Source organism: Macrobrachium rosenbergii, chromosome 16 (assembly GCF_040412425.1).
Source record: "Macrobrachium rosenbergii isolate ZJJX-2024 chromosome 16, ASM4041242v1, whole genome shotgun sequence".
In the NCBI taxonomy this organism is placed as follows: domain Eukaryota; kingdom Metazoa; phylum Arthropoda; class Malacostraca; order Decapoda; family Palaemonidae; genus Macrobrachium; species Macrobrachium rosenbergii.
This window is the reverse complement of record NC_089756.1, coordinates 9,773,410-9,797,438: the sequence shown is the minus strand read 5'-3', so window position 1 is coordinate 9,797,438 and position 24,029 is coordinate 9,773,410. Positions and strand designations below refer to the sequence as shown.

The 24,029-nt window shown below is 36.0% G+C and overlaps 2 protein-coding genes and 1 long non-coding RNA gene across 7 annotated transcripts in view; 2 read left to right on the top strand and 1 right to left on the bottom strand.

Moving 5' to 3' along the window:
* CycJ (Cyclin J) overlaps positions 1–9,168 on the top strand; it is a 196,926-nt gene extending 187,758 nt beyond the window's left edge. For 4 of the 5 annotated variants that reach the window (XM_067118365.1, XM_067118363.1, XM_067118367.1 and 1 more), the window contains one exon: positions 6,541–9,168. In XM_067118365.1, the coding sequence (XP_066974466.1) occupies positions 6,541–6,652 (112 nt within the window). In that variant the 3' untranslated portion in view covers positions 6,653–9,168. The remainder of the gene's footprint in view (positions 1–6,540) is intronic. The other variant, XM_067118368.1, reaches the window with a different exon arrangement.
* A 2,732-nt stretch (positions 9,169–11,900) lies between these two features.
* Positions 11,901–24,029, bottom strand: part of fabp (fatty acid binding protein) — a 33,523-nt gene continuing 21,394 nt past the window's right edge. The window contains exons 2-4 of the mRNA XM_067118369.1: positions 16,245–16,417; positions 15,063–15,176; positions 11,901–12,263 (exon numbers count right to left, since the gene is read on the bottom strand). Coding sequence (XP_066974470.1) covers positions 12,210–12,263; positions 15,063–15,176; positions 16,245–16,417 — 341 coding nt within the window. The 3' untranslated portion in view covers positions 11,901–12,209. The remainder of the gene's footprint in view (positions 12,264–15,062; positions 15,177–16,244; positions 16,418–24,029) is intronic.
* On the top strand, positions 16,413–19,167 carry LOC136847083 (uncharacterized). The gene is made up of 3 exons (XR_010855607.1): positions 16,413–17,880; positions 18,014–18,184; positions 18,462–19,167. It is a non-coding gene; the product is annotated as an uncharacterized lncRNA (long non-coding RNA).

The window sequence follows — 24,029 nt, the reverse complement described above, 5'->3', positions numbered from 1 at the left end:
TTGCTTTGCTGAGATATCATATTAAATCTATTTTTCATAGCATGTGTTTTTGTTCATGATCACCTTTTGTTTATTTTGTATCTTGGCAGTCTTGGCATGATTCTCCGTTACTATCTCACCGGGTGACACAGGGACAAACTCAGAAAAGGGATTTTGACAAAGGAAAAATCTATTTCTGAGGAGGCCCTCTGTCACCTGGTGACCCTCCCAGTATCTGGTTTTCCCCTGCTTTGGCATGCCAAGCCTGAGGGTGGTGCTAGACTGGAATGAGTTCAGATGGCGCTGGGGTCGCGCTTGGCGGGCGGGTGAGTGTGGGAGCTGGTATGCGGCTCTCCGCTCTTCCGAGGGATTTTGCCATTGGGATGTCTTTCGAGTGTGGTTCTGTGGTTGTGATTTCTTCACTCACCCTTATCCATGCCGGCGCCTTCTTGGTATAAGAAGGCGCTCGATCTGGGGTAGTAACCCCAGCATTCCTGATAGCTTTTTCTCTGGTATATTTAGCAATATTTATACCTAGAAATTCGTGCAAGAAAGGAATTTCACCGGGTGACACAGGGCCTCCCTCAGAAATAGATTTTCCTTTGTCAAAATCCCTTTTCTAAGTTCACGTTCCCTAGACTTTTAATCTGTTTCCCTGCCATTCCTTTTAGTACTCTGCTTTGACCCTGAATCTGAGTTTTTGCAATGCCTAAATATCTGGTTAAAGGTTAAAGTGATTTTGTCAGTTATATTTATAGTACTACCTGAATCAATGAGTACAGTACATGTCTTTCCATTTATTGGAATCTTTTGCAAATCCTTTCTGTTTATTTCTTCCTCTCTCATGGAAAATACTACTACTTTGCTATGTAAATAGGAAAATGCAGATGAACCTTCATTTTCCATTGTAACTGTTTCTCCTTTTTCTCTTTCATCACCTTGAAGGGATTTACTTTCTTTTCCCTGTAGAGGGGTTAATTGTCACTGACTGGATGATTTATTTATATTTGAGCGACTGTTACTTATCTCTACAACCTCTCTATTGGCTTCCTTATTATTGAACCAATAGATTTTAGTTAAATGCCTGATCTTTTTGCAAACTGCACAGATTCTAGGCTTTCTGCATTCATTAGTGGAATGATTGGTATACCCGCAGTTTTCACGTTATTTTTTATGTAGTTTCTCGAGCTGAATTATTCTCTGGTTTTGAATTATTTGTGTCTGAATATTGACCATTATGATTTATGGGTTGACCTATTCCTCAGTTGATTCTGTCTTCCTTTTTGGTTTGGATTCCATTTTTTCCTAGTATTTTGTGCATATTTCCTTTGAAAGGAAGTTGTCTATTCCCTACTTGTTGGGAATTATCATTATACTTGTTATTTCTTTTATACGAATCATGGATATTTCTGCCTTTCCTTTCATTTTGTGTTTCTGTTACCCCTACAAATTCCTTAGAAAGATCTATCTCTTTCTTCTGGATTTCTTGCCTCATTGATATTAAAGCTGTAAGGCTATCACTTTTAGGATCAATTTTAACTTTCTCAAAAGCTTTCTTTTCTTTTTCTCTGAGTGCGTTATACATTGTTCCAAATGACAAGTAATTCAAAACATATCTTAAACTAAATCATTTTCTTCATCACCAAAATCATTCTTATTTCCTATGGTGATGTTTGTTTTCCTTAAGTCTTCTATCACTTTGTGTGTCAATTCTTCAACATCTGTGTGAAGATTTGCTATGGATTCTCCATCATAATCCTGGGTAAGGAATTTATTAATATTATATAATGCATCACTTTGACTTTCTGGTTCCCAGATTGATAAACAGATTCTTTTAAATTCTGTATGTGGTTATTTTGCTGAATCTAACTAAATTCAAAGTTCTATGTGCATTACTGCTTTCTGAACTAAGGAGAAGCAAGGCTTCGTTAATTTTAGCTCTTTCATTTGTTATTCTTCCTGTAGATATGCGACTGTCTGCATCAGCTAGCCGCTGGTTCACAGAATATGATTCTAGCCTATTTTTGTCAGGACTTGAACTTTCCCCTCTTCCACAGAATCGTGTGGCTTGCGTATTGATTGCTGCTTGCACGATTGTTCTAAATTGAAGTGTTAGTATTATTGCTAGTTGTGTTAATAGTGTTAGTATTTTCTTGAGTTAATGATATTCGTGAACTTGGCACTGAAATTCAACTGTGTCTAACTGTTGTTGGTCTTAAATTGTAATGTTTATGTCTAATAGCATTCAACAGTGCGTCAAACGAATCCTGCATTACAACAGTATTCTAAAAATCATAAAAAAAATATATATACAAATACACAACAGTATTTAAAAAATATTTCATCAAAAGAATGTTATTAAAGATTCCTATCTATCAAACATAAAAAAAATATACAAGATAAAAATTTTTGAGAGAATTATAAAAGTTATATACCTTCTGAGAGAGAGAACTTCAAAAAAATACACTCATAGAGAGAGAGAGAGAGAATTAAAATAACTTTCCAATCATGACTGACTTATTTACGCTATTCATAATTAATATTCTCTTAGCTATCGTTACACTGCAAAGAACCTTAAGTAATGCCTAGAGTGCACTGACGGCACTACCCCCTCCTCCCCTACGGGGCTAACCTGGATTGTGACATTTCCGGGTGGGTTGACTGATACAACTTCCCACCTAAGGGGTAAATCTCCTGCGTGAAAGGCAATGGTTTGTATTTCCATAGGAACGGATATCAAAATTTTAAAGTACTGTAATTTGAATTTTTCATAGGTATACAAACCAGAGATTTTTATTGCAATTCCCACCTCACCCATACTGCTTTGTGCCTGAGGCTGAAGGAAAAAGTGCTTGGAGACAGTGGGTGACCAGGGGGTATTTCCCTACTAACCCCTTATAACCACCATTTAACTTCATAATTATCAAGTTAAACAGCTGTTTCCAGGTTGCCCTGAAGACAATATAAAGGGCTCTGGTTTGTATACCTAGGAAAAGTACAAATTACTTTTAAAGTTTTTCATGTACAGCCCTTACACTTATTGAAAAATTATTTTGTTCTGATTTTCACATCTCAGGTTCCATCTCCAAAGCAATTATCAATACCAGTAATCTTGAGAAAACTGTCAGCAATGCAAAATCAAACATCCCACAAGTCTGTGGGCTTTACTTTGGTTATAATAATAACACATCTTAATATTGTGAACTTATTAGTATATTTTATCATTATGATTGTGGATATGGAGCTTCTTATCATATGTCAGACTTGTAGAATAATTTGAGTGCACTTTTCAATCCATTTGTCTGATGTGAAATAAATACCATGTTGATTATGATATGCAAAGGTTTTAAGCAAGCAACAAATGTTATTCAGCCAGTCAGAAATAAAAAAAAAAGTGCTCAGTTTATTCATACATTATTTGTATAAATGTAATGCTGAGACCAGCTATTGTAAGCTTGAATTTGTAAGTGCACAAATTTCCCTTTTTAGGCAAAATCTAAATTATTTTTATGATGAGAGTTTATGCCTTTTAAGTGATTGTTTGATCAATTATGAAGTTTAGGGCTTGAAGACCAAATGCCGGAACCTATCAGGATTATTCAGCGACGTAATGAAGGTGAAATATATAAATTAATGATATGATTAATAATAAATAGGTGAATGATGACTTACCAGTAAAATTCAGTGTTAAAGTATGAATGTAAAAAATTAAGAATGATATTAGATAGAACCAACAAAAAATAAATATATATTAAACTTTTATATTAAAAATATATACTTAGTATATAAAATAAATTTGACTAAAATATATATTAAATATACTAAAATCATATCTCATTGACCCTCTAACGCCGAGCCTCTATTTACAAAAGTGTCTGTCGTATGCCGGAGGCGTTCGGGAGTTAGCGCCGAAGCGGAAAAAAAGTTTTTTTCAAAAAATCACAGCATGCTTAGTTTTTAAGATTAAGAGTTCATTTTTGGCTCCTTTTTTTGTCATTGCCTGAAGTTTAGTATGCAACCATCAGAAATGAAAAAAAAATATCATTATCATATATAAATATTGAAATATATGACAGCACAAAAAAAATTTCATATATAATTGTATACAAATCGCGCTGTGAGCAAAACGGTTAAAGCTAACAAGTTTTTTTTTCTTTCTTTGTATTGTACACTAAATTGCAATGATTTTGGTATATAACAAATTGTAAAACGATCAAAGCAACACAGAGAAAATATTATCACAAAATGATGCATGAATTCGTAACGCGTGGATGTAAAAAAGTTTTTTTAAATTCACCATAAATCAAAATATTGTGCTAGAGACTTCCTGTTTGTTGCAAAATGAAGGTAATTGATTGAATATTACTAGAATGTAAGAGTTTTAGCTTACAATTGCAGTTTTCGACCATTTCAGTTGAGTTAAAGTTGACCGAAAGTAGAATTTGTTCTATTTATCGTGATTTATATGAAAATATTTCAAAACTGATAAAAGCTACAACCATGAATTATTTTTGTTGTATTCTACATGAAATTGCACATTTTCATATATAAAACTTTATGTAACGATTAATATTAAATGGTGCGACTAATTTCTAGTTGTTCGGCAGAGTTACCGCACGAACGTAAGGAAAAAGTTTTTAAAAATTCACCATAAATCGAAATATTGTGCTAGAGACTTCCAGTTTGTTGCAAAATGAAGGTACATGATTGAATATTACTAGAATGTAAGAGTTTTATTTACAATTGCGTTTTCAATCATTTCGGTCGAGTTAAAGTTGACTGAAGGTTGAAATTTTGGCACTTATCATGATTTATATGAAAATTTTTCAAAACTGATAAAAGATACAACCATGAGTTATTTTCTGTTGTATTCTACATGAAATTGTGCACATTTTCATATATAAAACTTTGTGTAACGACTAATATAAAACAGTGCAAACATTACGACAAAGTGACAAAAGAATTTCCGAGATGTTCGGCATAGTTACCGCGCGCGGACGTAAGGAAAAAGTTTTTTTTTTTTTCAAAAATTCACCATAAATCGAAATATTGTGCTAGAGACTTCCAGTTTGTTGCAAAATGAATGTACATGATTGAATATTACTAGAATGTAAGAGTTTTAGCTTGCAATTGCGTTTTTCAACCATTTCGGTCGAGTTAAAGTTGACCGAAGGTGAAATTTTAACACTTACATTGATTTATATGGAAATATTTCAAAACTGATAAAAGCTACAACCATGATTTATTTTCTGTTGTATTCTACATGAAATTGCGCACATTTCCATATATAAAACTTTACTGAATGTAACGACTAATATAAACCGGTGCAAACATTACGACAAGGTGACGAAAGAATTTCCGAGACATTCGGCAGAGTTACCTCGAGCGGACGTAAGGGAAAAGTTTTTTAAAAATTCACCATAAATCGAAATATTGTGCTAGAGACTTCCAATTTGTTGCAAAATGAAGGTACATGACTGAATATTACTAGAATGTAAGAGTTTTAGCTTACAATTGCATTTTTCGACCATTTCGGTCGAGTTAAAGTTGACTGAAGGTTGAAATTTTGGCACTTACCGTGATTTATATGGAAATATTTTAAAACTGATAGAAGCTAACATGAGTTATTTTCTGTTGCATTCTGCATGAAATTGCGCACATTTCCATATATAAAACTTTATGTAACGACTAATTTAAACCAGTGCAAACATTACGACAAAATGACCAAAGAATTTCTGAAATTTTCGGCCGAGTTACCGCGAGGACGTAAGGAAAAAGTTTTTTTCAAAAATTCACCATAAATCGAAATATTGCGCTAGAGACTTCCAATTTGTTGCAAAATTAAGGTAAATGATTGAATATTACTAGAATGTAAGAGTTTTAGCTTACAATTGCGTTTTTGTACCATTTCAGTCGAGTCAAAGTTGACCGAAGGTTGAAATTTTTTGTAGTCGACGTACGGTACGTCCACTCGTCACCCAACAGACAATTTTAGTCGACGTATGATATGTCCAGTCGGCGTTTAAGGGTTAAAATAACCAGATTCTTTCAGATAACCCATAAGGTTATCTATCTCAATGTCATAACTTAAAATTTCTAAAAAAGTCTTCCCAGTTAGTAAGTACTTTGTCCTAAGGCCGTTAAATTTAGGACAATGCACCAGCATGTGTTCACCAGATAGCTGACCACCACAGTGAGCACAAACTGGGGCACTGGCTCCCTCTAAAATATAGCTATAAGTGAAGCAGGTATGGCCAATCGCAAGCCGTGTTAGGATGATCTCAAATCTTCTGTTACAATTAAAACCCGAACTCCAAAAATCGATACTTTTTCTAATATTTCTGTACTTCCTATTTGTGTATAAAATGGTATTAGTCCATCTCTGCTGCCATTCCATACGAATGTATTGTCTGATAACTGGATGCATATCCAAATGTGGCACCTTATTAGTTAAGAAATCACATCTTGCAGCATCCTTTGCTTTACTATCAGTCCCCATATTTGATATATTTTCATCTGCAAATACGTTTTTGAATGATAATTGCTGTCTTTACTTTTCAGAATATATGAAAAGGAGGAGAAGGGCAGTGAGTGTAGTTCGTCTGACTCTGCCTATAGCAGTAACTGTTCAAGTCTGCAAGGATCTCCTGTAACTCAGACTACAAATGAGTAACAAATGAATCTGTGATTATGATCTCAAATGCCTTTGAAAAACAGACTTTTTAAGGCTTGTAGTTAAGCTGTATTATGTGATCAAGCTCTCAAGGATCTACTTCCTACTTCCTCAGTACTTATCTCTAAGAAAACTGTGGTACCAAAGTATGTCTACTGAATCAAATTAATTGTATTTAGGTTGTAGTAGTTGTGATTTTTATAATTGTTCCTGTACTGTTTAGTACAAACACTTGAAAGAAAAGGGCTTTCCTTACAGTTAAGTTTTCATTTTTCTCTTGTTTAAGTATTAAGGATTATCAGTGTGTTATGTTGAGTGTCTGTTGTGTAGCAGAAATTTGTTTGTATTTGCTTGTATGGGTAGCCATGTAAACATACTGAAATATAATAGAAATGTTTAAATACTTAAAAGTTGAACAATACAAAATATTGTACTGTACATTTGCTGTTCTGGTATTTGATATTTTATGAAGACTTGAGGGATTTATTTAGTCTGGATGAATTAAATTGGTAATATCCATTTGAGCATCCATTTTCTTTGGTGGGACCTTGAATAACATGAAAAAAGTTGTGTCCAAAAAGTTTATGAACAAGTGCAAGCTGTAATATGCAATTGTTTATCAAGTTAGTATGTTTGTGTGAGCTACTTCATAAGAGCACATCTTTAATTTTTAGGTTCAGTCCAAAAACTTTAAGTTAACATCTAGCTTGAAAGTAGGTAAATTCCTAAAATATACCTAAGTAAAATATAATGAAAAATTGAAAGAATTGGTGTAACTTGTTTTAGTGAGTTCATACAGAACAAGCCATTGCCTTAGACAATCTTGCACTTGTATTTTGTAATGTCGACAGACTTCAAACAGGAGCAGAAAACTATTTAAGGCATTGACTTAAATGTTCAAAATAAGAAATGAATTTCAAGAATTTCCTGTTTCTGTTTAAAGCTTAGCAGGACACTTGTAGTAAATTCAATATAAACAGGCTTTCCAGTAAGGTTTTGTCCCTTCTTCTCCGTAGGGAAATGGACACTGAAATACACACATTCATTTTTGTCTCTAGTATATCTATTCCAGTGTTTAGCTTTCAGATTTATACAAGTTATCTGTTTGTCATTGAGATTTATTTTTATATATTTATACTTAGGTCTAGGTAAATTTGTATACATATAAAACAGTACAAGTTTATTCTGCTAAATTAAGTATTTTCATGAAATGCAAAGTCTTCAGATATTAACCCATGATTGTAAAGCAGCATACTTCCAGCATCTCACTTGGAAAGGCATAAGGTCAGGGTAAGTGTTGTATCATTAATACAGATGATTTGTGAAAAAGTTATTGATAACAGAGTTTCTTGGAGCCTGTGGCTCAGTTTTTTCAACCTGTTGAATATTTTTCCTTACAGATAAGGAGCATATGTCAGTGTAGCTTTAATGCTGCTTACATCTTTACTTTTCTCCATTTTCGTGTTTGTCACCTCTGACTCTCAAGTTCTGATTCGTCAGTTTTGTCTTAGTTTTAATAAGCCAGCTGTCTAAGGCTCATTACCATTATTCTGGACATAAAAAGGGAAAAATGCATTCAAATTATAGTTTGGCTAATGCTTAAATTTTGCCTTGTAGAAGACTATTTGTATAGTTTAAGGATCTATTTTAGTACAAAATACTGAATCTTGTTAGTTGTAGAACATCTTCTCAAAGACTTTGTTGTGATGAACTTATATTACTCAGGAATTTTGTACTCCATATGATGTTGCTAATTCCTTGATTGTAATTGTGATAAGCCTTTGTAAAACATTTTGTCTATTGTTATTTTCTGGAATACCTGGCTAGTATATATATATATATATAGTAGCATAATTAACAACTGTGGGGTGTTATTGTATTCTCTATTTGATCTTATTCTCATCACATAACTTGGTGCTTTATTCTAAGGCTTCCAGGTCACCTTGCAATAGATACAGGTAGTAGCTTTCAGTAAGGTATAAATTAAAGTTGACAAACACTTAATTGATGTTAGGCAGTGTATTTCATTGATGCATCTTCTGATGATGAAGGTTCCTAGTTCCAATTGAACCTTAGTTTTAGTAGAATGTATCATTTGTTTAATTAAGACAATCAGAATTTACATCTGGTAATTATGTTTACAGTTGAAGAGTGGTTGTTGGTACTTGATCTCATTTGGTGCTAAGTGTGATCATAGGGATTGCAGTTGGTCAAAAATTATTTGACTGGAAAAGAATTTCCATATGTGTATTAAAGTTTTGCAATAGCTAAAACAACCATTTTACCTGGGACTTCTTTTCAGCTGTTGATATTGTTTTTGCTTGTGTTTGTACTGTATTGAGCCTCGTGTTGAGGCAGCATTTATTTTCAGTACTTAAAGATGATAGATATATTTTGTGTTTCTAGTCAGGGGATTTTTTTGAATTCTACACATGGCCTTTTTGTTGTGTAATGGTATTGTGGACTAGGGCTTGATTTTGAGCCTAGTGAGTATTTGCATTAAAGGAATTACTGTATATGGAAATATATTTCAAGTTGTGTTCCTTGAAACTTTGAAGACTCATTTTGAATAATCAACTAAAGGTATTGTCCTCAAGAGGATAGAATCATTTATGTACTGCTCCTTAAAAGGATTGATTCAGAGGTACTTTAAATTTTTCGTTTGTTTTTATCATATGAAAGAAAAGGGCAGTTTTATGTCTTTCTGGAAGGAAAGCATTTTTTATTATAAGGGTCATTTATATTTATTTGTAGGTGTTTTATGCTTACCTTTAACGCTGTCCTAAGTGGTTATTACAAAACCACGTAAATGCTTTGAGAAATAACGCTGGGCACGAGATTCCTACTTAGCATTTTAACATGGTTGATTTATTATTGATATGAATTACTCTTTCATGTAGGCTTGTGTATTTATAACCTACAGTAGTAACTTTGTGGTGTGAGTAATAATTGAACATGTATAATTTTCTTGAAGATTGCAGGTTCACAGAATTATTCGTCAGGAATTTCATTACATAGACTATAATAAATAAATTCCTCATTTTACTTGAGCAGCCAGCTACTGAATAGGTTAGCTTACTTTTAAGTGTTAGCCAAATATAATCACATAAAACTTTGATATACAGGGTTCTGGGGTTAACCACCTCATGTAGTGCATTGTAGGCATCACTGAAGGGTGTTGGTAAGGGAATATGAAATTTAGGCCGAAGCCCAGATCCTATGAAGTTAACGCTGAAAGGGAAATTGTGAGTGTCAAGGTGGTTATAATCTTGTAAGAGGAAAACCTCACAGTTGCACTTCTATGAAACACTTGGGAGAATGTGGAAGTAAGATGGAAGAAAATATAAATGGAGGGACAGCGTAAGAAATGGAAGGGTTTGTAGGAACATTGCAAAGAACAAGTACAGTAATGCCTACAGTGCATCGATGGGCTGAAGGTGTTTGCAGCATCTCTGACATCTTGCTGCATCCACGTTAACCCTTTTACTTTATTTCCATTGCCACTTCCTTTCTTCAAAATCTTGCTGTCCAACACCTTTTAACTGTTTGGGATCTATGTACTAAATTTTTCATCTAAATATCTTGGACCTTGTGCAATCTATCCATCTTCATTTTCAGTCATAAGCACTGAATAACTAAAACTGCTACATTTCTTGGCTTCACAGCCTAAACTTCATAACTGTAAATTGTTGTTTGGCCTGGAATTCCCTCTTCTAGTATGTTTACAATAACTTGTTTGGCCAGGAATTCCCCTCTTTTATGTTTGCCTAATGAGTTATTAATGAGTTATTTGAGGTAGCATAGTTGGTTACTAATGTTGAGTGGAAGTGGTGCTCAATGTTTGGATATTTAAGAAAAGGTTATCTACTTATTCTCTTCATTTTTTGTATCAGAATTGTAGTGTTCTGGTAATCATCTTGAGTTTTAAAGAAAGAGAACTGTTTTTTCTTCTATAACTAAAATAGTGTGTGGGGCACTTTGTTTTTATAGTTCAACATTTATTTTGTAAGAAATCAATTTCTATATTGCAGTATTTCCTGTCTTGCATATTTGGTATCTTTTATTTCGAAGGTAATGTCTCACAATGGCTTCACATCAGAATTAGCTGCTACCATTGTTTCACTATCAAGTGTTGTCAGAACTTTTCAAAACCAAGTAACTTTTCAAAACCAATTAAAATTTCAGGTAGTCTAATTTTCGTCACTGAACCTCCAAAACACTAAAAATACAAGTAAAAAAAATGTGCTGAAGTTGATTCAGCACAATTCAGTTTTCTGTACTGCGTATAATGCTGTATGAAATTTTCAGCCACGGCCTGGCAGTGGCATGTGGTGTTGGCACTGCTATCAATCATGGCAACTGTAACCTAATAAAATAAATTAATTACTGAGGCTAGAGGGCTGCAGTTTGTTTGATGATTGGAGGGTGGCTGATCAGCAAACCAATTTGCAGCCTTCTGTCCTCAGCAGTTAAGATCTGAGTGCGGACAGAGAAAAATAGCCATTCCAATAGTTTTCTTTTACAGAAAACTGAAGTGTGACGCCTTAAAAACTGCACCTTAGAGAGAGGAAAAAGCAGAAGAGCAGTCAGATGGCTGGAGATTGCTAAGCTTTTGCAGTTAGCACTCTAGATAATTCTTTCAGAATGAAATTATGACATGGATTGTCAAGTTATCTTTACATATTAAAAAATTTAGGATTGTTTTAGGGCTCATCTTAAGAGTAACCATTCCTACTTACTTTGAGTAGTTAGTGGCAACACTAGACCTGCCATATTCCACTTTTGATCTTCAGAATTTTTCCTTCATGGTCATTTATTTCTGCTAACTGATCAAATGTGTAATGGGGCATGGATTATGGTATATGAAAATTTTGAATGTGTTGAACTGTTTAGTATAAGGTAATATGCCTTGGTCAAGGCCACCATTTATATTTCATTTTGGATTATTCAGAGTAGAATGTAGTTCAGATGATGGTTTCAATCCAGTACCTTGGCTCTGGATGCTTTTGAGGTTCTCTACCCAGGACCAGGTTGAGAAATCATATACTTTTCCCTTAACATAGTTAAAAGTAGCAACAAAATTTGGCAGAACTTGTAAAGTCTCTAAGACAATCTCCATGTGGAAGCCTACTGCCATTCTTTTCACAACTTCATGCCAATTTATCAAGTACAACAAACTTTGTACCTGTGCTTCTGCAAATCCCTGGGGTTAGTTGTGACCATATCCTTTAAACGGCAAGACAAAAACTTTTATAACTGATATTTAATAGAAAGATTACAAAATACAGATATTTTATAACCCTCTTCAGGCCACGCCATCAATATTTGACTACAGTCCTTGACCTAATAGTCAACTCATATAAAATAGTTAACTAGGAATATAGTGACAAAGTAAATTAATTCTTTTCAAACAAAAACACATGAACTGTTGACATAGTGGATGTACTAGTTTTAATGGCCTTGACACCTCTCACTTAACATAAACCATCATTTGTAAGTTAGCAATGAATTTTAACAATTCTTGCAATAAAAAAACTGAAAATCATGGTTTCAGACACTAATCTTGGCGCTTGTAGACTCGCTTGCTGACAACATCATCAACTTTGCATTCCTGGAATGAAATTATGAAACAATTAAGTAGCTAATACTATGGTAGAATGTGGATTTTTAGGCTGAAACTAATAACAATATGTATTACTATAGTAAAGTTCACCGTGCTTTGCCGTTAAGCCCCGCCTACTGATTACCTCATGACCATTCCTTGAAACCGATTGGTTGGCAATGGTTTCGAAAAGTTGGTTAATCTGTGGTTCTTTTCATCTTCATTAATTTTGCAGTGGCTGTTTTACCGAACTAAAATACGTTCTGCTGATTATCAAAAGGGAACGTTATATTATTCCATGAAATAAAATCATAATACAGGCAGTCCTCGGTTATTGACGGGGATTCTGTTCTTGGGGTGTGATGTTAACTGAAAATCGGTGATTTCCGGGCCTTTTCAGCGATTTTCGGGCTTATCGGCGCCGAAAAGTGCCAATTTTCGGTTATCAGTGCTCTCTTAAGTATGTATTGGTGCCAATACCCAATTATCGGCACCGATAAGCAGAAATCGGTGCTAGACAAGCGCCATAAAACCGGATCGTCATTAACCGAGCCTGCCGTTAACCGGGGACTGCCTGTACACATCCCTCTAAAAATGGTTAAAAAAAAACAGGAAAATATAGATGAAGTAAGGAGTGTTCCACAATGCTGCAGTGTTATTTTGTAAAAGAGGTTCACCTGAATACGGATGTGACACAGGGATGTCTGCGTTCGTATCGGCTCACTAGAATCACTGGACACTGATAATTACCGTCTGATATTGTTAAGCGTGTTCATTCTAAACTTAAACACAAAAATTTTCTCAGAACTTCGCAGACTGGTATTTCATATTGACTTAAGGAAATTTTGCTATATTAAAGTCATAAAATTGATTTCAATTTCATTGCAATCGTAACTTTACACATTCGGAGGGATGACACGAAATGACTGCACTCTACAAAACCAGAAAATGTCCATGTTTAACTTAAAAGTTACAATATGATAGGCCATACGAGTCATATTGGACATAATTTGCTGATAATTTTCTTAATTACATTATCTCCTTTCAAAATAACAGGATCACAAAAAATGACGTAGACCTGTAATGTAGGACATCTTGTCGGTTTGTGCAGCTTATGACATTTGGATTATAGGCCTATCTTATATTCAGCTGTATTATTGTGTTTATTGTTGGTTGCTCTTGTTTTTGTTGTTGCTGTTATAGTGTTTGTAGCGTCTTCAAAAATTTTTCATATAGTAACCTAACATTGCAGAATAAACATAGACCTATTCATAAAATACTGGTGTAAAGAATTATTTGCCTACTCTTGATAACTGAAATTTAGTATTTGTTTTAATTAAAAGTAATCGGGATCTTTATGGATATAGTGTACGCTAGAATATTCTAACAATGGAGAGAGAAAAAAATTTACTGACTTTTGTCCGAGAATGGCCCCCAAAATCATGTGATTCATGGGCTACTCGCAGACTGGCTTGGATTATCTCTACATAACTTGTTCAGCTATCATTTATTTTTTCTTATTTTGTTAAGTATCTTATGATGCATTCCTGCTATAGCCTTCCTTTTCATAGAAATGCTATGTTTACTCATCACAGTAATATAATTTGTTGTCCCTTTTGTAAATATATTTTCAATATAGTTCACTGAGAGCAGTTTGATAGTTGTGCGTAAGACTGAGACAGTCCTGTGATTGATCTCTGTGTCATTGGCTACGTGCCCACAAGTTTTACTTTTATTCACTGTGAATACGTGCCCACAAGTTTTACTTTTATTCACTGTGAATAAGTGGCGTTACAATTACTATGGCCATCCATGCATGTATATATTTGCACTTGCTTATACGTATATATTCCACTTTATGCATATACATTATATATCGTGGAGTTGAAACTACTATATTAATGAAAAGCTACTGTATTTCGAACAGATACGGGTAGAAAACTATTTGCAATAAGAAATTGACTTGAAGACCCATGCCCTGTCATTTTCTCTGAATATAAGAATTTGATGTATAGGTCTATGCTCTGTCATTGCCTCAAAATATAAGAAATTGATGTGTAGGCCTATGCCCTGTCATTGCCTCAAATATAAGAAATTGACAAATAGGCCTATGCCCTGTCATTGCCACAAAACATTACGACATTTACCTGTAGGCCTATGCCCTGTCATTGCCTCAAAATATAAGGAATTGACGTGTAGGCCTAATCTCTATGATATTAACATTTGACATGCAGGATTATGATTTAATTAATACCCTAATATCAAAACTGGCTGCATAAATCAATGCTTTATTTCAATTATTGTGGTCTATGAGGGATAGCTTATGTAGGCCAACACCAATTTAAAAAAAAAAAAAAAAGATGCTTGTGTGTTTAGGCTGCGCATGATAAAAAAAAAAATGCAGAAAAAATGATCCAAGATCATTATGATACATAACTTAATATATCTTATCGGAGATTTCAGTTGCATACCTCACAGCTCCGGGAACTCAAATCTGTGGTGACATGATTCATGCACAAAATTCAACATGACCGAACGGAGTCAAATCCATACTGATAATCATTTGGACTGTTAACTAGTGCGACATCATTCTCCCTTTGAGAGCTGGCCAATCACTGGCATGCAGTGGGCAGGGCTTAGCTGCAAAGCTGGGTGGACTCTGCTATAATTTCACATGACAAGTATAAACACAATCAAACTCCTCTTTCATATCTGTGGTTAGGAAAGATTTACAATACAGCTGTATATATATATATAACATGATCACAGTAGTTTAAGCTAAAATATAAACGAGATTAGCCAACTTACCATTATCATTTCTGTGTCTGTGAACTCTCTGGTCAGAATGGAATCCTTTTCTTTCTTCTCCTTGTCTCCAACTTGATTGTGTGTCATTTTGTTTCCATCCAGGGTAATTGTAGACTGGAAGAGAGAAAGTAAAGCTAATCAAAAGCTATTTAAAATTAATATCTATTGTGCCTTCCTGGACCCAAATTAACTATGTTACAATGTACAAAAGTAATTGTTGCAAATAAGTTGCAAGTTGTGGTTTTTAATTCTTTGCCAGGCCAGGCTGACTAACTTGTTTGCATTTAATACATTCAATATTGAACAAAATATATTGTGTGAAAATGCAGGGTTATCAAGTAGTGCACATATGGGACATCTTAATGCCAGTCTCTACTGTCACTCTACAGAAATTAAACTTTATGACTCCTTTTCCCCTTCATGGTGTTGGATATGAGTTGAGGGCTCACTGCAAGCCTCCCATGTACAAACTGACTGAACGCCCATGGAGTCTCAAGTAGTATTCTATCCATTATATTTCGATTTCCTGTGCATTCCTTTGGAACTTTGCTCTACTACTGCATATCTACTGCTTTTCTGACTAACTATTCTACATTCCAATTTTATTTAATTATCTAGTCACTCCCATTCAATTAATTGATGTTTTACTTTAGTAGTCATCTGGACAAACCAAACCTCAACAGAGAAGCAAGACCACAGTCCCCTTTAGTAGCATTCAAGAGAATGGTGATAAAGAGCAAAACATGCAGAAATGACAATAAGCCCTTATCATAATCATTATTAAAAAAAAAAAAGTTTCAAGATCTAGTTTAGTCCTTTCCTTCTATCTTTTAAACATTTTGTCATGAAATAAAGAGGTCTTCAACCTAAGCAAAATTTTATGGTTAGCCCAGAAGCATACAATATATTTTTAGTGGGACAGGAACAGCTCAGCAGCATTCATCTACAGTACTACAAATCACTTATAAGATACGTTAATAATTCGCCAGATTGTTTGCAATTAATGTACAACATAAAATGCCTACAAAATTTGGTGGTAAAAATGACATTTTTTAAGTAATTTGTATTTTTCCTAACTATACAAACTTGAGGTCGTTTACAGTAGTCAGTTATTTGGGTGAGCCTACATAACTGACTATTGTAAATGACTGATGTTTTGTATATTGTGTAGGAACAACTTACCTTCACAACTCTGCCATCAGCAGTGGTTTCCTCAAATTCCTCCCCCAGCTTGAACTTTATCTCTGTTGTCTTAAATGTGGTGACAGTCTTCATGCTGTAAGTGTCATCTTCCTGAGTAATTTCCACTGTGGGGGTAGCTGTATTACCCATCTTCCTCATCACCAAGCCAACACCTGTGAAGTATAAATTAACAAATACATAAAATAAACTTAACAAATACATAAAATAAACTTACTTGTTAGCACATTGTATGCCTTGAGAAACTACAAGCCCCTCAAACTACCCTTAAATTTTTGTACTACTGATTTAAAACTAGGCCAACAACAAACTCGTGGTTGTGGCAGCTTAAGTGTCAGCTGTGACCAAACCTCAACCCTCACGATAAAGTAAGACTTGTGTATAGTAATCCTGTAGTAGCCTTGAGAAAATCTTCCTGAATACTCCTTTTAGTACTGCAAGATCTGCTCAAGTCGAGTGACTAGTGGTGCATGTTTCTGATTCAAGGACGCGCTTGTCGTAACTGCCAAAATTTTACTAATTACGAAGATATTACACTGTAATTATGAGCAAATCGCCGTGAATCATTACCCACAGCACCAAGTGATGGCACATGTTTTCAACCATTTAAAACATACGTGGTCCGGCCGTGTCATTTGTCATCATGTCATTGCGCACTACGTAACACTGATGCAATGGCGTCACCATTTGTCGTAATTAGATTGCCCAATCGTAACTTGCAATTGCAACATGCGCCATCCATTACGTAGTGTGCCATTAATCGCCATGCTTATGTGGCAGTAGCCAGCGTGGGTTGTGATGTGGCAATGCTGAATGCAAGCATTACCAAGCATAAAAGTCAGCATCCACGGTCCTGTTTCTCTCCTTGCTGTACCTTTTTTCATCATCTTCATCTGGATGCCATGCACCCCTGTATTCATGAGCCTCCAAGCCATGCAGATAATGCAGAAGATTAAGATTGTGACCTATAAGGACGCCCTCATCAGGATGAGAAGTCTTCTCCTTCCTCTTCTGCATCATTGCCAGAGTTCTTTGTCCTCTGCTTCTGCTGCTTTTGACTGTGATCCCAGTCAGCAGGCCCTTTACCAAGCCATCGAAGAAAGCTCATCTGAATTAACGGGTGATTAAGAATGAACCCCATGCTGATCATCAAACTTGGGGAGGAGGCTGAAGTCATGTCCAAGGATGAAGGTGACGATGAAGACAACACATCTATGATGGATGCAGAGAAGGGCGACAAGGGGTCAGGATTGCAGAAGAGGGGGAAGAAGAGTCCATGTGTCCTCCTGACAGACAAGCAAGAAAGGATGTTGGGGGAATGGTTGCAAGAGTACCCCTTTTTGTATGATGGGGGCTCACTGAATTCAAGGAAGTGGCCGAGACGATGCAGCTCCTTGCTGAGAAGGCAAAGTCCCTTGACCCACCTTTGACAGGACCTCAGCCAAGTACCTGGTTGAGGTCGATTCGCACCAGGTAAAGCCAGCTGACGAAAGTAAAAAGCAGCCAGGCAGCAGAGGGGGGCCTGATAGAAAGGGAGAAGTGGATTCTCTCTAAATTTATATTCTTTGGGAAGCACATTGTCCATCAGAAGACACCCAAGACCCTTCGATTGAAAGAGGTATGCAAGAAAATTGTTCTACCCTGTATTGTTTTCATATTATTATGGTCAATGATACACAGATCAACCAAAGTAATACTGTATATACTGTTCCCACGATTGATAATCCATTTTCCTTTTTCTTTCCCTACAGTCCGCTGCTGCTGCCACTGCCCCTCCTGAGGAGCCTGGCAAAGTAGCTGTGTCTGCTGATGGGGATGAGGACGAGGTGACGGTCATCCCAGCCAATGAGGAACAGTGGCCCAAGAGGAAACAGAGGTGTAAGCACGTACATCAGCAACGTGAAGGCTTCGTCCTTGAAAATGTAAATATTTGATCATTTTTCATTTAAATTAAAACAAAAAATTAAATTTACAAACATGTTGATTTTGATTTTTTTTAACATTAAAATGTATAATTTTTTTAGTGTGATTTTGCAGTTCCTTTTCTTTTCTCTTATTATACATGTAGGTGTTTCTAATAATATAGTGTTGGTCAGTGTGAGTGTGTTTCAGTTTTTCATTGTGTGAAATTAAAATATATTAATCAGCATTCTACAATGACTAATGAAATGTCCCATTTTCTTTTCTCATTTTCTTTAGGTGATTGAAAACACACAGACAGCCAAAAAAGCGATTTGGAGATGGAATCTAACCCAAAAGAGGCTTACTGGAACCTCCACCTAAAGATTTTCAGGGATTGCGCTGAGACTGACCCTGTCTTCTATCCATACCTGCAGATGGAGATCAGTTTTCTGGTGCAGAAACTGCAGGCGGCCACGAAAGGAGAGAGACTGACAGCCAGGTCTGATTTGTTCACAAGCACCAGACAGACTTTTTGGCAGATGACAGGGCACCAACTGGCTATGTATGCTCAGGGTCAGTGCATGTCTCCCTGGCCAAGCCATTCCCCTGTTGCTGGGTCGTCTACACCGATACACATTCCTGCTATGCCACTGTCACCTGTGGTTGCTTTTGATCTTCATAATGTGAGCCTCCCGCCTGTATCAGTTTCTTGGACGCCTTAATACCAACTACTTCAGGTGCCACTTCGACTGTTGTGCTGGAAAAGACGATTCCTCCTAGTTGTACAAATTAGTGTATTTCTGTTTGGTGATTTTCTTTTTTAATATGTTCTTTTGGTAAAGTATATATAAAAATGAAGGCATATTTTTCTAAAGTAATATTTTGGTAAATGGTCACATTTAGATATTAATCTGGTGCTATTTTTTCTTTGTTTTTGAGTACTTAGGGAATGTACATTGCATATGTATATATTGTGGGTATAATAAATTGTGAACAATGTTTATATTCTGTATTAAATCATTTTTCCTGCAAGCACTAATAACAATGTTATTTTCAACAATACTGAAATATACAATTGCCAACATGCTGATCATGTTGGGAGCTACATGGAATTGGAAGGACAGGCTCTTGTAGGATTCTCCTATTGCAAGGTAATGTAGGGTAATTGCAACACATTGGCCAGGCTCAATGGGTTTCCTCCAAAATGTGAGGGGTCTTCTTTATGAAGGGTGTGACACGTTCCACAATTTCATCAAAAAGGTCCTCCATAATCCTGGTAAAATTCCTGTACAGTCCTGGATTTTCAGTTGCCAACTCTTGCATCAAGTTGTCATAGTGTCCTTTCTCCGTTGTAAGTAGCAACTGACCCAGCAACATCTTGGTTTACTATGTTTGTTCTTGCATTGTCGTTCTCCATGCACCTTAGGATTCTTAACTGCAACCTGGCATCGTGATAATCCAAAATGCCTTCTACTAATTTAAGGTCATATTGGCTCTCAGGTATGAGGTCTGGCAAATCCATGTTCTCCATGTTCTTCCAAAAGAAATCACACAATACGAGTGGTAATGTAGTTGGAACAGGTAGATATTGCTCTGTCTGCAACTAGAGTGGAATGATCGGTGATGAGTTCACCTGGAATTAATGTGATGAGTCCATGTATATGATGCTGTAACATGTCGCTATGTGATATAACTACAACTCAAAGCGTCATAATTCGACATGCTTTTACACACTACGCCATCCTGTCACAACCGCCACAGACAGGGCATGGCCTAATCATCAGCATACTGCGCGTATGATTATGGATATACATAGGTTCACCTCGGACTGCGCAATGTTGTTGCTATGGTTAATGCGTATTACACCATGGTGTCATAATCAGTTGACAATTTTTTTTCCGGCGGCCCCAGGCACAAATGATGGTGATGATCGCCAAAACCAGCCATTACGACATGCACGTCCTTGTATGTAAATGTGTGACCGAGGCATAAGTCGAGTGACCAGTGGTTCACATTCAATTAAAAACCCCAAAATCAAATTATAATCCTTTTGAAAAGTTATACAATTAAACATTATCTACACAAAAACTAAGTTTTATTTCATACAGTGTACATACATGCCAACAGGAAGGCTTCAACCTAGACAAATTATAACAGCTACCCGCATTTTTTTTTTTTTTTTTTTTTTTGAGTGGCAGCACCACCATCTCAACTTCAATCGAATCAAGAGTACAAAAGGTCCCCCATTTTCAGCCTAATTCAATTTGTGATCAGGAACTACAGATACCATGTGGGGTCAGATTTCTTTACAATTAAATAATGAGAGATGGCCCATGGTTACTAGGGGAAAGGGCTTAAGTTCAATGAAAGGTGGTTTCCCAAAAAATTCCAACAGCAATTTTCAAGCGTTACGAGTCGGATACTTGGTCCATGTCATATGGCTGCAGCCTTTGTTACAACTTGAACTTCTTGGTACCCAGAACAATGTTACAGAATAAAAATCAATGGAATTTATACCTTGGTATTACTGCGATTTCCTGATCCATGTTCGTTGTACATAAGAAAAAAAAATCAGCAATATGAGTTGACTCTTCAGATTAAAAACAACGGTGGAAAAAATACATAAATGGTTCATTTATCCACTTCTTGGAAGAATACACAGGTATGAGTGACCTTGTACCAAATGAATTTATTCTGTGAGACTGATGGCAGCAAAAATACTGCAAAATCAAAATTAATATGCAGTCAACTGTAAACTTTACAAAGGCTGAAAAATGAGCGAGATAGTGACCCATAAAGTTAACTGACTCCATCTCCCTTTAATTACCTTATTTCCATCCTCTCTTTACAGAATCAAATTCTGAAAGCAAGGAGTCAAAAGCAAAAGCTTCGCTCTCAAGAAAGTGGAACGGCTGGAGCAACAGTCGAGTTGCTAACCCTAATATCTCTAACCCTAATATCCAACTTGAGTGGACACATTACCGTGTTATCTAGGATGGAAGGGGGCGGGGACAAATTGAGAGGGGGGGTTGATAGAAAAGGGGAGACTGTGAAACGACGTGAGAGGAAACTGCAGGATACCTGAAAGGAGGAATGGGAAGATATTGGGTGATGTGACATGGAAAGGGAGCAAGAAGAGCGACGGTCTGAACATGAAATGAAGGGATGGATAAATAACGTGAAGGAAAATGAAGATATAAATGCAACGGCAGAGAGCTGAAAATCAAAAGCGAACAAGGCGGGAAAGCTACGAAAAAGGAATAATGAAAAAGGTGAGACAGCTGAAACATAATTGAGAGAATTAAGGAAACTAAGGAACAAAGAAAAACTGCGAATAAGTGTGTTAAGTGACATAACTGATAAAGGAAGATCTCGAAAGGAAGCGCGATAGGCAGAAATGAAAGGAGGAATGATGGTGGTAGGGAGATGGCCACGGGACAGTCAAAGGGAGAGAGACTTCTTACTGAGGGGGGGGAGGTCCCAATTTACTTCAATTGGCGCGGATGTTGAGCCTTCATTTAACGCTATTCGGTCCCCGGAATCATAAAAGATGCCAAATAGCATGCAAAGTAAATGCTGTGGTTAAGAGACACAAAAAATGCACAGAGGAGCCTCAATCACCCGGGACAAGAAGGGTGCTTGAAACCCTGCCCTTCAGAGCCACTTTGCGGCAATAACGCAGCTGGCTGACCGGAGGAAATGGACTCGCAAATTAAATAAAACTGGTGTGGATCACAGCGAACTGAGAGAAGAAAAATCCTATCTGGTTTTAAAGGATGACAGTATAAGACTAAACAAAAATATGGTACAAGGTACAATCCAGTTAAAACTAATTCTGTCCTGTCTGGCTTGAAATAAATTGTGCAACTAATTTTCAGCATGACTGAAAACTAAAAACTTATATAATGTAGGTGTCGGCAAGTTCTGTGAGCTTGGAATATGCTGTAAACATGTTTCAATTACATATGGCTTTCTAGAAAACTTTATGAAAAATGACTACAAGTCTATTATTAAATATGGTAATGACAGTTGACACCAGCTGAAAATTTTAAACCTACTCCCTGATGGTTGCTATCCATAGGTGTCACAAAGCCTTCAGAATTATGTACAATATTTTAATTTAAAGTTAAACTAAGTTTTCTAGAAATAATGAACAAAACCTTGCCCAACAAGAACATCTATACAAGCACGAAAATGGGTTAAAATTAAGACACCTTAATTTCCAGACTATAAAACTTTAAAAAATACAAAACCCTTTGTCAATAAAAAGGTGTTACTGAAAGCTTTCAGTCTACTAAAAAAAATGAACAAAAACTAAATATTTGAAAAATGAATAACACCAAAGACATTTGAAACATGATTTCCAGGCAACGCTTCACACGATAAAATTCCCATTATAAGTTCTTACTGTACGAACCTTATAGATTGAAAATGTATTTCAGTCCAGGCTAATAGCAGTAGACTATCATGTCACCTAGCAACCGAGCATTTGCACGCATGCAGCAAGCATGAGTGAGACTAGCTATTTAGGTGGGTAGACGCATTACTGGCTTCTACGTTTCTATGATCTGATTCACAAGCTAACATCACGAACAAAGGAAGCAACTGTGGAGAGAGAGAGAGAGAGAGAGAGACTGCTCATGTTTCGTGGCCATTTTGACAAAGAAACCATTTAGTGATGACCATGAAAGAATACTGAATCATAATTCTCTCTCTCTCTCTCTAACACTGGCAAATCCGTGGAATAATATTAAGGAAATAAAACATATTTTCAGACTGGATTACTATTTGTCAATTCTAAAAGTATAACTAGCATCCATCAACAATCAACGTAATAAGAAATAATGAATGTTACAGAGCAATCATAACACGTTGTTCACGATGGCACTACGCCAATCGTTGCTCAAGAAGGGATGGATAATTACTCGTTGGCTCACATGAATGATAAAACTGGCAAGGGAAAATCCCTGATGACGTCAAGAACGACCCTGATGAGTAGGCAAAATATGAAAAATTATTGAGCTAATCCATTTTTTTGGTTTGGTGGTTCTAAGTCATGACTCACAACCTATCAATTTAGTCAAAGCGTTGTACCCCTGCTATTTCCGAGTACTCGAAACTAATAGACTTTAATCACTTTCAATAATGTGGTTTTTAAACACTTCGGGTATTGGTATTTTCTTATTTTCGAACACTATAAAATAAAATAAAAACGTTTGATTCTTATAAAGGAACTAAATTAATCGCATATCTATTTTACAAGCAACGAAAAATCTCGTCAGTTAGCCTATGTTTTACTATAAAAAAATACTCCATCGGCTCCTTCATGGCGAAAAGGGCAGGGCATGGGAGGTGACCGGCTCTGCCACATCAAATATTCCCACTCACGTTGTATGGTATATGAAGGCAGCATAAGTTTATACAACACAAATATAATTGGTTGCTAATCAATTTTTGCCAGTTATTAAAGGCCCTCGTAATTTTCTAGCATTTAACAACAATAAAACAACACGTTTATTCTTAAACGTGACAAAAAAATTTCCAGCTCTGCCAGTTCTTCTCTTACCTGTTAAGCTGACCTCAGGGCATGAAGATGTCAAACAGCCCGTGCCTCCACAAGGGAAGCTCAGTCAAAACACTCACTGACTCATTAAGGAATAAGGAGTCTGTCGCCTTACAAACAACATGGAAGGAAGTCCTCGTTCCTGCATAAATCTTCATCCACAGGCTCGAGAAATCGATCATAAATAGTCCTGGCATTCTTGTGTATCATTATCAATATGATCATCTATTTGTTTTGACAACCCTTATGAAGACTATAAAACACAGATATTTTTCATCGGGTATGGGCATTCATGCAAAGGT